Source organism: Oreochromis aureus, linkage group 11 (assembly GCF_013358895.1).
Source record: "Oreochromis aureus strain Israel breed Guangdong linkage group 11, ZZ_aureus, whole genome shotgun sequence".
NCBI lineage: Eukaryota > Metazoa > Chordata > Actinopteri > Cichliformes > Cichlidae > Oreochromis > Oreochromis aureus.
Window position 1 is genome coordinate 28,827,640 of NC_052952.1, and position 14,819 is coordinate 28,842,458.

General features: G+C 45.1%; 1 protein-coding gene across 1 annotated transcript in view; it reads left to right on the plus strand.

Moving 5' to 3' along the window:
- Positions 1-14,819, plus strand: part of si:dkey-22o22.2 (neural-cadherin) — a 151,298-nt gene that overhangs the window by 72,680 nt on the left and 63,799 nt on the right. The window contains exons 8-12 of the mRNA XM_039619932.1: positions 3,929-4,101; positions 4,185-4,353; positions 4,917-5,087; positions 6,877-7,049; positions 14,512-14,679. Coding sequence (XP_039475866.1) covers positions 3,929-4,101; positions 4,185-4,353; positions 4,917-5,087; positions 6,877-7,049; positions 14,512-14,679 — 854 coding nt within the window. The remainder of the gene's footprint in view (positions 1-3,928; positions 4,102-4,184; positions 4,354-4,916; positions 5,088-6,876; positions 7,050-14,511; positions 14,680-14,819) is intronic.

Consider the following 14,819-nt stretch of genomic DNA (forward strand, 5'->3'; position numbering starts at 1 on the left):
CACAAACACGCATAAATAGAAAGAACATGAACACACAAATGTAAAATCAGTGCAGGAATATATAAGCTATTAGAATATAAACTATTTGACATAATTGGCTCATTTACATATTTGTCTCTGTATCTTTGTGAGGGTCAGTTGGAGCTGAGAATATTCTTTTTATTGGTTCTCAGTTTGGGGCACAATGATGTGAGGATTAAAGGGAAATTCACTGTTTCATACTGCACACAGGTAAAGGTGAACACCTTTCACACACCTACTTGACAACAAGAAGATAAGCTTGAAGGCTTTTTATTACCATTTCTAATCCTTTTTTTCTTTTGTGATTTTTGAAAAATCACATTGCATTTCTGAATGTTTCCTTTTCCTTTGCGCTGTTTATTTTCTTTTTGCTTTAAATTGAGTGTAGATAATGGCTTCTTGACCTCTCCTGCCTTATCTGATTCATTCATATTTAAAGGATGTTACAGTGTTGTATGTGTGTGCAAATAAAAAAAAACGTATTCACTGAGGGTGAGGCGCCAGGGGTTGCATCATGTCCATGACTTTTTCTCACAAAAGTACAAGTATAAATGTGTATGTGAGAGAAAGACACTTTAAAGATAAGTTCATATGCAGCAGTGAGATGTTCAGTCATATTTTTGCATGTTTATCTGTGTGTGTGTGTTCATGTGTATGTGTCTTTTCCTCTCTCTCTAAGCCCCTGTGTCACCTTATCACCCAGCATGCACTGCTGCACTGCTCTGTGCCCCACACACATATGCGTCCATGCACAAAGAGATATAAACATGAACATTTGCACATAAATGATATTTTAAGACTCTGTCTCTCTCTCTTACACACACACACACACACACACACGCACACACACACTCCAGCAGCAGATGGCCTTTGGCTTGCTTGGCTGTTCTGCTTTGTCACTTCAAAGAGTTCTGAAGTATTTTCATGTAGATGTGTTCGCTTTCTCTCTCTCCCAGCCTCTGTGTCTCTATTCATGTTTCTACCAAAGCAGCTTATTTGTTTGTTTGTTTGCTCTGCTGCTCTGTTATGTTAATGTGCAAGTGATTGTTAGCGCAGAAAAATATGACATTTGTTTTAGGCCCGAGTTAAACTAATGCGAGGTTTTTTACTGGCTGCAGTTTGTGCCAACAATCTGTGCTGTTGGTGACCCACAGAGCAGAAAACATCACAGCAAAGCGTTTCATCTATGTTGTTTTTAAGCTCAACGTGTCAGCTGTCCTTTACACCAACTTAAGCTTTTACCATTGTGGACACAGAGGCTGGGAGCCTCCATCAACAGACATTCGGCATTGTATAACTCAAACGATGGGAAAATAATCAGGAAAATAGCCTGTAACAAATTTAAAAGGAACATAACATCATTATATAAAACTCCAAATCCAAAAAAGTTGTGACACTGTGTAAAAGGTAAATAAAAACATGATATATTTGCATTGATATGCAAATATAAACCTATATTTTATAGACAGTAGAACATAGAAAACATAGTAAATTTTTAAAATGAGAAAATGTACAATTTCTAGGGCAACCCCTAAGGTATTTGTCTTTCTCCTGGTGAATGTGTAAACCACACAGCAACATGTCTCATAAAATTTGAGACAGGGCCATTCCATAAACATCTGGGAACTAAATAAACAAGTTGATGGACCTTTGTGAGAGGAATGTTGGTCCATTCCCGTCTGATGTAGGATGAAGCTGTTCAACAGTCCTGAGTCATCTTTGTCCTCGGTTGACTTTTTTGCTGTTTTCAATTTGTCAAAGATCTGGACTGCAGACCAGCTAGTTCGGTATCCAGACCCTTCTACTACTTCTGCTGAAATAGATGCAGTAAATGGTTTAGAGTTGTTATTGTTAAGCATATGCAGGGTCTTCCCTGGAAAAGGTTTTGTCTGGATGTATGTGTTCCTGTGTATACCTGTGTACCTGTGTGTACCTTTAACCATTAATGAGGCCTTTCCAGATGTACAAGCTGCCATTTCCATAGGTACTGATGGACTCCCCACACAAACACCATCAGAGATGCAGGCTTTTCAACTGAGTGTTGATAACAACCCAGATGGTCCCTCTTCTCTTTAGTCTTGCAGATGGGACATCCATGTTTTCCAAAAAGAATTTCAAATTGTGATTTGTTTGACCACAGAACAGTTTGTCTCAGTCCATTTTAAATGAACTTTGGACCAGACAAGAAGGCTGCATTTCTGGATCATGTTCACTTATAGCTTCTTCGTTGCATCATAGAGCTTTGATCTACATTTGTGGATGGCATGGCAAACTGTGTTCATAGGCAATGATCTCTAGACATTTCCTGAGTCTGTGCAATGATTTCCAGGACAGAATCATTCGTGTTTTTAATGGAGTTCTGCCTGAGGTCCCAAAGACTGAAATATTGATTTTCATCTTTGTCCCCACAGAGATTTCTCCAGATTCTTGGAAACTTTTGACGATGTGGCGTACATCATGTAAATGATGAGATATTTAAAGTCTTCACAATTTTACATCGAGGAACTTTGCTAAGATGCTCTTTTTTGTACCCAATCATATTCCTGACCTGATGCCACTCATTCTACTTAGTTCCAAAATGTTCCTCCAGTTCAAACAACTGATATGTTCTACTGTTACGCCCTAGCAGGGCCTCCTCCTGAAGGTGCCTGTGTGGGCGTGTCCTTCAATCTCTTCTGCCTGAGGTGCCACCTTTTCTCCTTTACACAGCTGACTCACATCAGTAATTAAAGGGATTTAAGCCCAGGGACAGGTGAGCTTTGGGCCAGAGTGCCATGTGAATGGTTACAGCTAGTGAGCTGGATGTTTGCAGCTAGTGAGCTTCGCTCTCTCTTTTTGACTTACGTTTTTACTTTATTGACCAACGCTTGAGTTTTGTTTGTTTCCTTAAATGGTCAATCGTAACATCTACTATGAATGAAATATGGTTTTATAAGATTTTCACATCATTTTGTTTTCATTTACATTTTATACAGCATCCTAATGTTTTGGGAATTGGTATTGTAACTGAGCCACTCAATTTTATTAATAATGCTTCATCTAACACTTGGCGTGCACCAGCCTTTGTATCAGAGTCATTTGCCATCTCATAATGAGAGATATTAATAGCCTGGTAAAGTGTAAATGACATCTAAAAAAGAAGCTGAACACCCAACTGAAAACACTTCCATACAGAATTCAGTGTATTTATAGCAAAGTCAGTGAGCGTTTAGAATTTGCAATTGCATGTCTTGTTGAGGTGACTTAAAAAATGTCAAATTGAGGTACTTTTTAGAGACACAAACATCCTGCAGTTTCACTTTTATGATGTCTTTGAGGGAAAGCATGAACAGCAGCACTTACATTCTGTGTTCTCCTCCAGAGGAAAGTGTAAAGTGAACAGTGTCCCCTGGCATTAGAAACCACTTTTGGATGAAACATGAAAGAAGATGAAACTTCTGTTTCTCCCTGTAGAAAATGTTGATTTTTTTTTTTTTTACTGGAAATCTGCAAAATAAAAGGAAACCATGAGCCCTGCTAACCAACACCAGCCCTCTATCGTATTTAAAGATGTGTTGATTACCTTTGGATGTTATCTGAAGACAAAACATGGTGATGGGTGGTCTCGAAGTAAAAGAAACAAAAGTGAAGCCACAAAATAACAAAAAGGCTACTGACCATTAGGTGTTGTAGCTGCTAAATGATAAAGCTACTTTATATAGAGTTTAGTGTGGCCCAATCTAAAGGCTTGACCACCTTGAAAAGGTCACAAGATAAAACTTAAACTTTCATTATATCCCAGTTTTTTTCAGAAGGTATAAATTTAGGCCCAAGAAAATTGATCTAAGAGTCGTTTTGTGAATTATATTACTGGCTATAAACATTTTCTACCCTAGTTGATTTGCGCCACCTGTGTTTGTGTGTTTAGGTATTATTAAGCTGCGGCGGAGTCCTCCTCCACGCCTGAGGGGGCCACAGTACGTCCTCAACATCACTGCCACGGATGACAACGCATCTGGTGGGCCATACCCACTCAGCAGCTCAGCGCAGGTCATTGTGGGAATAAATGACATCAACAACAACAAACCACTGTTCAAGGAGGTGAGTCGAGTTATTATTTATTTTTACGTTATTGCAAATTAAATGACAAATTCTGACCCCTGACTTTGCTGTTTGGTTGTCAGTGTCAGAACTATAGCCTGAACGCAGCAGTCCTGGAGAATCAGCCTCCAGGGACGTTCGTCCTGCGCGTCCAGGCTCATGACGCTGACATGGGTGTCAATGGAGAGGTCAAATATGGCATAATGAACAGAGATGGAGTGGCATCTGGGTTTGATATTGATCCTGATACTGGTAAGCTCTACAGAAACACTCTTTATAATTTTTACAAGCAGTTCTTCCACAGCTTCTTTATTCAGCTACTCCTTTTAGGTATTTCCACAGTGGATCATCTGCCTCACCTTATCCCTCACATCTTCTTCTGTCACTCCAAACATCTACATGTCCTCCTTCACTACGTCCATGAACGTTCACAGTGGTTTTCCTCTTTTCTTCCTGCCTGGCAGCTCCATGTTTAACATTCTTTTGTCACTATCCCTCCTTTCTATATATTATCAAAATCTCAGCCTTTCTTACTTTTTTTCCAAAACGCTAAACCACAGCTGTTCCTCTGATATGCTCATTTCTAAAGCTGTCCTTTCTGGTCGTATCCAACAAAAATCTTGGAATCTTAATTCACAAACCCCTCTTTGAGTTAGTTTCTTAAGTGATTAAGGTTTTACTGTCTTATCAAATATATGTGTTTCAAAAGTTTCTACATACACAGTACCTGTTGGATATCAGAAAAGCTTTACAATTCAGTCCAAACAATAACAAACTGAAATTCTAAGCGTGCTAATGTCCTCACTGTGTGTTAGGTGTGATAACCACAGCGGTGAGTTTTGACCGGGAGCGTCAGAGGGAGTATACTTTGTCTGTGACGGCCACTGATCAGGCAGAAGAGCCGCTCATTGGAATCTGTCAGATCACAGTGCAGATCTCAGATCAGAATGACAACGACCCCAAGTTTGAAAACAGCCGCTACCAGTGTGAGTACCATCACGACTCCTCCCAGTGACTTAGTCCGTCCGCTTCTTGTTCAACACAAAAACATCCTGTAGCTGTGTGTTTTGAGGGAGCAGAGGAAGTGTAGAAACCGTGTATTTGTCGTCACCATCACGCATCAATCTGCATCCTTGTAATCCTGGAAACCCCTTAGGACTGATGAAATGTTCGCTGGCAGGTCCCAGAGCTCTCTGTTTGTTTACTATCTGTGCAAATATGTGTTTTGATAAGCATAGTGTCAGAAGTTCTCCTCGTCCGATTAGAGAAACGCACAGAGTGTCTCATTAACTATTTAAGAGGCAGATTGAAATGTTTCTGGGACATGCATTTATTTAGCAGTTGTGAGTGTGTATGTGTTGGGGGGGTTCCTTTACAAATGATGGAAATGAGCTGGAAATCTTGAGCTTGTTTAGACTGCTTCTTAGTTATCCATACATTGTTATCAACATGTATTTCAGTGCAAAGATTTTCTGCTTAAGGGACAACACGACCACCAGTTATTGGGTATTTTCAATCTTTTTTTTCTCTCTTTTGGGGGGTTTCACTTTTTCTTCAGTTGTAACATATTTTGAGCTTTTCTGTCTTTGAGTTTCTGTTTACCAGAAAGTGAATAGTGTCTTCTGGCAGCAGAAACAGCTTTTAGATGCTTGTGAACATAAAATTTATATAAATCTCAAGAAGCTTGAACACTTTTTTATTGTGTTTTTAAGTTAAAATCTGCACAAAAAAAAGAAAGAAATTTTTGTGGGTTGGTAATGCAAACCCACACCATTTTTTATGTTAAGTGTTGCCATATTTACAGTTGATATAAACAACTTTATGAAAACTTTAATAAATGAGTGTAAAACACCAATTCTGCTTGTAAATTCTGGTTCTGGAGCTAAACAGGGCTCGGGTTCCCTGGTACCTGTTATAACTCTGGGCTGTTTTAAGTGTAACCAAGCAAGATAGGAGTAACAAGAACCACATGAATATGACATAGATTTACATTTAATAAAGTAAAAAAGCAATTCCACAATCACCTAAATCGATGTAAAGTACAATACAGAGAAATAAATCTAAAACAAAATGAAATCATTGTGTGTATTCAGAATCCTGCACATTTAGTGATGCTAACAGCAAAATTATCTTACTATTAATGTTAATTGGCATAATTTAAACAAAAGAAATTCACCATGGTGATGTAACATTCTTTGTTTGTCAAAATGAACCCTGAGAGGAAAATCCTGTGTTTGCTCCTCCTGCTGGTTTTTGTTGTTTTTCTGTGACACACATTAGACTCAGCAGGATCTGGCGTGATTATTCAGTTGAAATGTATCCAGTGAGACCCGCGACTGTGAAAAGGACATTATTATTGACATAATGCTTGAAATGCAGTATTACAGAGGGAAATGCACCTCGTCGCCGCTCGTTGTTTTTGTTGTCTGATCAGCGCTGACACACATCACAGTCAGCAGGATTGGAGGTTATATTCATAAATTTAAAAATGCATCTGTTGACTTTGCAGAGTGAGACCCAGAAATGACAAAATGAGGTGACAGACTGCTGATGCGGCACAATGTTGTGGTTCCATTATTATAATATCTGCTTACCATCACAGAACATAATGTTACACTGCTTTCAGTCAACTTTAATGATTTGGGTATTCGTGCTTTAGACATACACAGTGTTTCACCATAGCGGTTCCTGTAATAGTAGTAGCAGTTGCAGTAACTCAAACTGGTACTAGTAGAACTTCGCTCCCCATATGACAGTTGATGTTTTCCCTGTCAGACTTTCTGAGAGAAGACACTCCAGTTGGAACTAGCTTCCTGCGAGCAGCAGCTCATGACGATGACCAGGGGAGCAACGCGGCAATCACCTATTCACTGTCCAGACAGAAGCCGGCTTACCTGCACATCAACCCCAGCACTGGGTGGATTTATGTCAACCACCCGATCTCTCAGGTCAGCAGTACATCAGCAGCCTCTTCATGCCGCAGCACGATGCAATGTCTGAAAGTGTCCACACTTACAAAATTACTTCTCTTATCAAAAGTGTCTCATTTCATTCTCACAAATTCCAACAAATCTTCCTTGAAATGAGCACCATCCTGCAATGTTTTGTGCTTTGACCCCCTGCAAAAAATTACAGACAGCGAACTAGATGCAAGCTCCAATCTCTACAGTAAGGGTTATAATTATAATAATAACACTATTAGCACTTTTAAAACACAGTTACAAATTACTTCACAGTCAGAATAAAGGTTTATATATGGTTGAAATAATCTGCTGGAAAAAGTGAGAAAAGTCACTCAATGCTAAGCTGCAGATGGGGGGACACCATGGTTGTACATCACTGTGTATCATCCTCTGTAAGTATATGCGAACTAATCTCTGTATATTTTGAATATAGATATAATCCAGGTGGAATAACACTGATGATAATCTTACCATTCTTTAATGAAAGCAGGCTAACATTAATGTTAGCATAATGAATAATCCTGAATATTTCAGCATGTGGCAGAGTAACTGTAACTATGTTTTCTAATAAACAGGTTACGAGCTCTTTTGTTTATTTAGAAAAAGAAACATCCAACTTATTTGGAAAAAAAGAGAACGTCACGTATGCAGTGGAAACACAGATGTCCCAGTTTTACACTGGCACTTGAATGCATCTTACAGCTGAAATTTGTCTCAAAGCCGCGCGTGGAATGCGACTTGATTTGTGAGTATCTCTGTGAGATGTTACGTGTAGTTTTAGTATACGCACTGAAAGGTTTTTGAAACCTAAAATTATCTTAATTAACTTAATAAGCTGTGCGTAAATGATTAGTATTTATTCAGGTCGGGATGTACGCATTTGTAAAGTAGTTTTACGTGTGGTCAGATTACTTCGTATTTGTGTGCGGATCGAAGCATGCGCTCCTGAGTTCTTAAAGTTGCACACAAATTCATTGCACACATTTGTAAATCATATCCTGCGCATTTGCAACACTTTTGAGGCGCATTTCTCTCCATAGGTGCATATATATGAATTCTAACATGTGTGTCAGATAAGTATGATGAAAACAATTTGAGAGCAAGGCATTGATGATGAGGAGTTTAGGCGACTGTAGCTGTGATTTGACGCTAAATAAATAAAATTGAATTGAACTGATACTAACCCAGTTCCGTTATCTGTTAAAAGAATGGTATTGTAACGTTCTCAAGAACCAGACGTTTTGGTCTCAGTTTGTCCGTTTATTCGGTGACAGGCAAACAGGCCGTAAACTCCGGGGAGAGTGCTCTCATACCACCTCACTTCAGCCCCGCACAGTCACACACAACCACACAGACCCCCCTCCCCTTCCTGCACACATTAAATCCCTTTTTCCTGCAGCACAACCAAACATGTATCTTAAAGAAATAACAACAGTGTGCAGAGATAACCAACATGTCACTGTAAAATAACATTTAACCATCGTTACACTGCCCCCCCAGCAATAAGTTCCTCGTCCCCGAGGGAACAACACAGTCTCTGAGGCGGGGTGGTAGCCTACGTTCCTCCTTGACCTCCTGAGCCCCTGGGGTGTACACGGAGCTTGGGGCTTTGAGGTGGAGAGTCCGAGGAGGGGAACGCAGCTCCGGCCGGGGTCCCTCTGTGCAGGGTCAGGGGAACTCTGTACACGTCCCTCAGGGAAGGAGGGAGGGACTGCCCTCTATAGGGGGCCATCCGGTCTCTGTGCAGCGCCACTTTCCTCCCTCTAGGAGGCAACTGCACACTGTAAACAACTTCCCCCACTCGCTCCAGGATGCTGCAGGGCCCCACCCAGCTGCTATCCAGTTTAGGACACCGTCCTTTCTTTCTCTTTGGGCTGTAGACCCACACCAGCTCCCCAGCACGGAAGTGCCTCCCCTTAGTGGTGATGTCATAATTCCTCTTTTGCCGCAGGCCTGCCTTCGCCAGCTGCTCCCGGGCGTAGGAATGTGCAGAATCCAGCCGGTCCTGCAGCCTCCTTGCGTAGTCCCGGCCTGGTGGTGCCTCTGGCGCGTCCGGGGGCTTCCCAAAAGCCAACTCTGCGGGAGTTTTCAGCTCTCTCCCTAACATGAGCAGGGCAGGTGTACATTGGGTGGAGTCTTGCACTGCCGACCTGTAGGCCATGAGGATAAGGGAAGATGGTAGTCCCAGTCCTGTTGGTGTTCTGAGGTAAGGATGGCTAGCTGCTGGGCCAGCGTCCTGTTAAACCTTTCCACCAGTCCATCGCTTTGGGGTGAAGTGGGTGATGCGGGTCTTCTTAATCCCCAGGCGTTCGCACATGGCAGCAAATACCTTGGACTCAAAGTTACGCCCCTGGTCACTGTGGAGGGTCTCTGCTGTTCCAAAGCGGCTGAACATCCCCTCCACTAATACATCAGCGACAGTCTCAGCCTCCTGATCTGGGATGGCATATGCTTCCGGCCACTTGGTAAAATAGTCCATGGCCACAAGGACATAGCGGTTTCCTCTGTCTGTGCGAGGAAATGGGCCCATGACGTCCCACAGCTACTCGCTCCATTGGAGCTCCAGCTGGTTGCTGCTGAAGCTGAGCCTGGGACTGGTCCTGTGGCCCTTTGTGCAAGGAACATGCATCACAGCTGCGGCAAAAGTCTTCCACATCCCTCCGCTGCTGACCCCAGTAGTAGCCCTGGCAGAGGCGGCGGAGGGTCTTGGACACCCCAAAGTGGCCGGAGCCAGTGCTCCCATGGCAGGCTTCCAGCACAGCTGACCTCAGCGACCTTGGCACCACAACCTGCCACCTCTCCTCCCCTGTGGCAGGATCCTTCCAGGCACGCTCCAACACCCCTCCTTCAGCCTGAGAGCTGTAAACTTGGCCCACAGCCCCTGGTACAGATGGAAAACCCAGTGACCTCATCCCAAAGGGGTCGCCCTCCCTCTCCAGCCACTGCAGGACTGGCAGCAGGTCAGTGTCTTGTTCCTGCCGTGCCCTCCACTCCGCTGCATCCACCACCAGAAGAGCCCTGCAGGTGAGCTGTGTTGCTCCATCCATTGTTGTGAGTTCCCGCTCTGTCTCCTCTCGCTTCTCACAGTAATGGCAGCCAGCTGCAGCACATGGGCGGCGAGAGAGGCGTCTGCGTTAGAATGGTGCGTCCCTGCTCTGTGCTCCACAGTGAAATTGAAGGCTTGGAGCTCTTCCAGCCAGCGAGCTACCTGTCCCTCTGGCTCCCTGAAAGACATTAGCCACTGGAGGCGGCATGATCAGTTCTGATAACAAATGATGTGCCACACAGGTAGTACTTAAAGTGTCTCACCCCTGCCACCACGGCCAGCAGCTATCGTCGTGTGACACAGTAGCGCCGCTCACTCCTGTTCAGGACCCGGCTGAAGTACGCCACCACCTTCTCACCTTCCGGCCCAACCTGCGACAACACAGCTCCCAGCCCCACATTGCTTGCGTCAGTGTCCAGGACAAAAGGCAGGGTGGGGTCAGGGGGGGCGAGGACTGGGGACTCTGTCAGCGATCTGCGGAGGGTGTTGAATGCCTGCTGACAGTCCTGGGTCCAGATGAAGTCACGGTCCTTCTGCAGCAGGCGGAAGAGTGGTGCAGCTATAGAGGAAAAGCCCTTCACAAACCTCCTGTAATAAGACGCCAGTCCTAGGAAGCTTTTGAGCTGTTTCTGGTCCGCTGGTGTGGGCCACTCAGTAATGGTGTGAATTTTCTCCTCCAAAGTGCCGATGCCCTCCTGACCCAGCTTGTGGCCCAGAAACTCCACCTCCCTCCTCATGAAGTGGCACTTGTCGGGTGCAGCTTCAGGCCTGCAGCTGCCACCCTCCCCAACACTTGTCTCAGGGCATCCAGGGCAGCATCAAAGGAGCTCCCGTGTACTAGAAGGTCATCCAGGTAGACCAGACACCATTGGCGTGGGACACCAGCCAGCACACTGTCCATCAGCCTCTCAAAGGTAGCAGGAGCGTTACAAAGACCAAAGCTCAGGACTTTGAACTGCCATAGTCCCCTGTTGGTGCAGAAGGCTGTCTTCGGTCTGGACTCAGGGGACAGTGGCACCTGCCAGTAGCCACTCCGCAGGTCAAGGGTGGAGAACCAGGAGGATCCGGCTACTAAATCGAGAGACTCGTCAATCCTGGGAAGGGGGTAAGAGTCCTTTTTTGTCACTTTGTTGAGTGGTCTGTAGTCCACACAGAAACGCATCCTTGGGCTGTTTTTCTTAGGCACCATCACCACAGCGGAGGCCCACGGGCTATCAGATGGCTCTATGATGCCCGCCTCATCATTTCACACAACTCTCTGTCAGCAGCCTCCTGATGAGCCAGGGGCAGGCGGCGGGCGCACTTTAATAGGCTGGGCATCCCCGGTCTCAATGACGTGCTCTACCAAGTGTGTCAAGCCAACATCACTTTCTTTCAGGGCAAATATGTCACTAAACTCTCTTAGTACCTGCCATAGACTCTCTTGCTGCTGTGGAGTCAGCCCCTCACAGTTCTTTGACCAGATGCTCCTCACTGCTGAGAGCCTCTCCTCCTCCCCCGCTCGCTGTTCTGCTGGCGGGTCTGCGGGGGTCTCCGAGGTGGAGGTGGATGCTGCGGCAGATGCTGGGCAGACCAGGGGAGGAATAAGCTGCACCTTCTTCCCATCAGGGAGTATGAGGAAGCCTTTGCCCAAGTCCAGTACACCACCAATGGCTCGCAAAAAAATCCAGCCCAAGGATGCAGGCGTCCTGCACGTCAGCCACCCAGGCAGCATAAGGCACACGAGGTCCCCACCTTAAACTGGAACACTCCTCCCTCTAATTGGGGCCAGATCCCGGTCACAGTCTTAAGTCGCACATGAGTCGGTTGCACAGCAGCTCCGTTGGGACGACATCGGGTCGGACCAGCGTTGCATTGGACCCCGTGTCCAGAAGGGCCGTACAGGAAACCCCGCAATCATCACTGGAACATGGCAAAAGTCGCCAACCTGGGTCCAGCCCACAGCGATGACCGCACTGGGTGGAAATGGCGGTGGTGTGGGGATGTCGTTCTCCCTGGCCCGTGTACTCCCACCTACATGGGCCCGTGGGCGTTTCCCTGAACCACTGCAAGCTTGGGGCACTGCCTGATGAGGTGTCCGACTTGTCCACATCCCCAGCAGCTCTGTGGTCGGCGGCGTGGGCCAGCCCGAGGGGAAGGCGACTGCAGAGAAGCCATCTGAACCAAACTGCACGGGTCCGCCGGCATCTCCATCTGCTCCGCAGGTGCTGACATAGCCCTCACCACATGTGTGTCATCAGCGCCCCCAGAGGATCCTGCAAGCATCTCCCTCTCCAACGCTAGCTCCAGGGCCACACTGAGCGTGGCCGGTCGAGCAAGCTGAGTTTGCATACAGAGCTCTTTAGGGCTCAGGGCCTGCAGGAACTGGTCCCGAGCTAACTCCGCCTGCACTGATGGTGGCATGCTGTCATACGCCCTCCGGCAAAGACACTCGACTTCATGGGCCAAAATGCGAAGGGGCTCTCCTGGCAATCTGCGTCTGTTGTGGAACTCCGACCTCAGCAGCACCGGTTGGTTATACTGCCTGAAACGTCTCTGAAGTGCCCCAACCAGAGCATTATAATCCCCCCTTTGCTCCTCAGTCAGCAGCAGCAGGCATGCAGCTGCATCCTCACACAGGCACAAAGCCAATTGGAGAGCTTGATGTTCCTCAGACCAGCCAGCTGCAACAGCTAACAGCTCAAACTGTGCAATAAACACTTCCCATGGCGTCTTGCCGCCGAACTTAGGCGTTTTTATTTTCGCGTCAGCTTGCTGGGCACCGCCATGTTTGTTTACATCACGTGACGGCGCGCCAAGCGAGGTCGACTCCCCCCCACCGGAATCGCGGCCACGGTGCGAAAATGTCCCGAGCCTAGTCAAACCTGGAGAAAATCCAGCCTCAGCAGACAGCCGCAGCGCCGTTTCCCTCACTCTATGGGCAGGCGAGCGCGGACGAACCTCCCTCTCCTCCGTCTCCCTCTTAATCTTGTCCGGCAACATCCTCCGGTCTCGTGACGGTCAGCGTCGCCAGCAACAGGTTGTCGGGCGTTTCAGGCGGACGTTCTTCACTTCTGACACCAGTGTAACGTTCTCAAGAACCAGACGTTTTGGTCTCAGTTTGTCCGTTTATTCGGTGACAGGCAAACAGGCCGTAAACTCCGGGGAGAGTGCTCTCATACCACCTCACTTCAGCCCCGCACAGTCACACACAACCACACAGACCCCCCTCCCCTTCCTGCACACATTAACTCCCTTTTTCCTGCAGCACAACCAAACATGTATCTTAAAGAAATAACAACAGTGTGCAGAGATAACCAACATGTCACTGTAAAATAACATTTAACCATCGTTACAGTATGATCAGTGGTATCAGAAGTTGCAGATAAGTCTAGTAGGATTAAAATGTAATATTCGCCACTATCTAAGTACATAAGTATCATTAGTAGTTTTAGCTATTGATTTTGGAAATGGACCTATAATTCTCTGACACAGTGGCTTATAGTGAGGGTATTCAAGCACAGCGATTATGCACTTTGTTCACCCGCCACTCACCCCAACAGCTTCCTAGCCACCACAATCCAATTGTAAATGTCACCCTAAATCTATTTAAACCCTGTCCAGCTATGATGACCTTGTGAAAAAGCTATTTCCATGAAAGCACAGATGATGGGTAATATCACAACACAAAAACATGTTTTTTAATAATGAATAAATGTAATAAGCTGGATGATATGCACATAAAAGCATATCCTCAGCATGTAAACAAAGCAATGCAAAAAATTAAACATAACTGGGATATTATGAGGTCACAAGGTCAAAGTTGTTTCCAACAGCAACAGCTGCTCTGATGTTTCCACTGCGTGAGGAATGAAAGTTGCATCAAACAGACTGTTGTTTTAAATCTTTAATGGTTGTCATCATTATGTGTGTCTGATTTCTCTTCAGTACAATCTTACAATGTCAAACTGAAAATCCATAATGAAGCGAATCCGTCTGTTAAGCTAACGTCGGCGATGAATGATGCCTACTGTTCTTCTTCTTTTGTCACTGTCATCTCCTCTCTGTTCTTCTTCTCTCTGGCTCTCATTTTCTTTTTAGCAGCATTTCAGTCAATAATTTAGCAAAGGAAAATGTATTCCTACCCGCTTTCTTGATTCACTTTTTGCAAACAAACTAAAGGATCAATATTTTCTTTCTCTCTCTGCTCAAATATTTATAATTTTTACAAGTGTTCGGTCTTTCTAAACTATCAAAGAGCTACTTGATCATTAAAATTTTATTTTGAAGATAACAAGACCAATTTTAATGGCAAATCAATTCTAAATAGCAAACACACTTATTTGTTTGATAAAATTTGTTAAAGTGAAAATGTTCTGATCAGAATCATGAGTTCCTTGATCTTAATTACTCCCTGTGCAGACATCCAGAATCAACCAGCAGATTGTGGCCTCAGATGGAGGGAACCGCAGCAGCTCAGTGGAGCTGACGGTTATCATCACAAACGTCCACAATCAGCCACCACAGTGGGAGCAGTCCGAATACTGGGTCACTGTGCCGGAAAACACCGTCCGAGATGCCAAGATAGTGGTGAGTTTATGATGAGAACATTGAGCCCTGAAATGGTAAAATGATAACTAAAAAACATTCAACTTTCAGTTTTCAAGAAACCATTTTTTGAGATGGATTGAGCTTTGTGACATGGTGTGCTCCCTTGTCAAATGGATGCC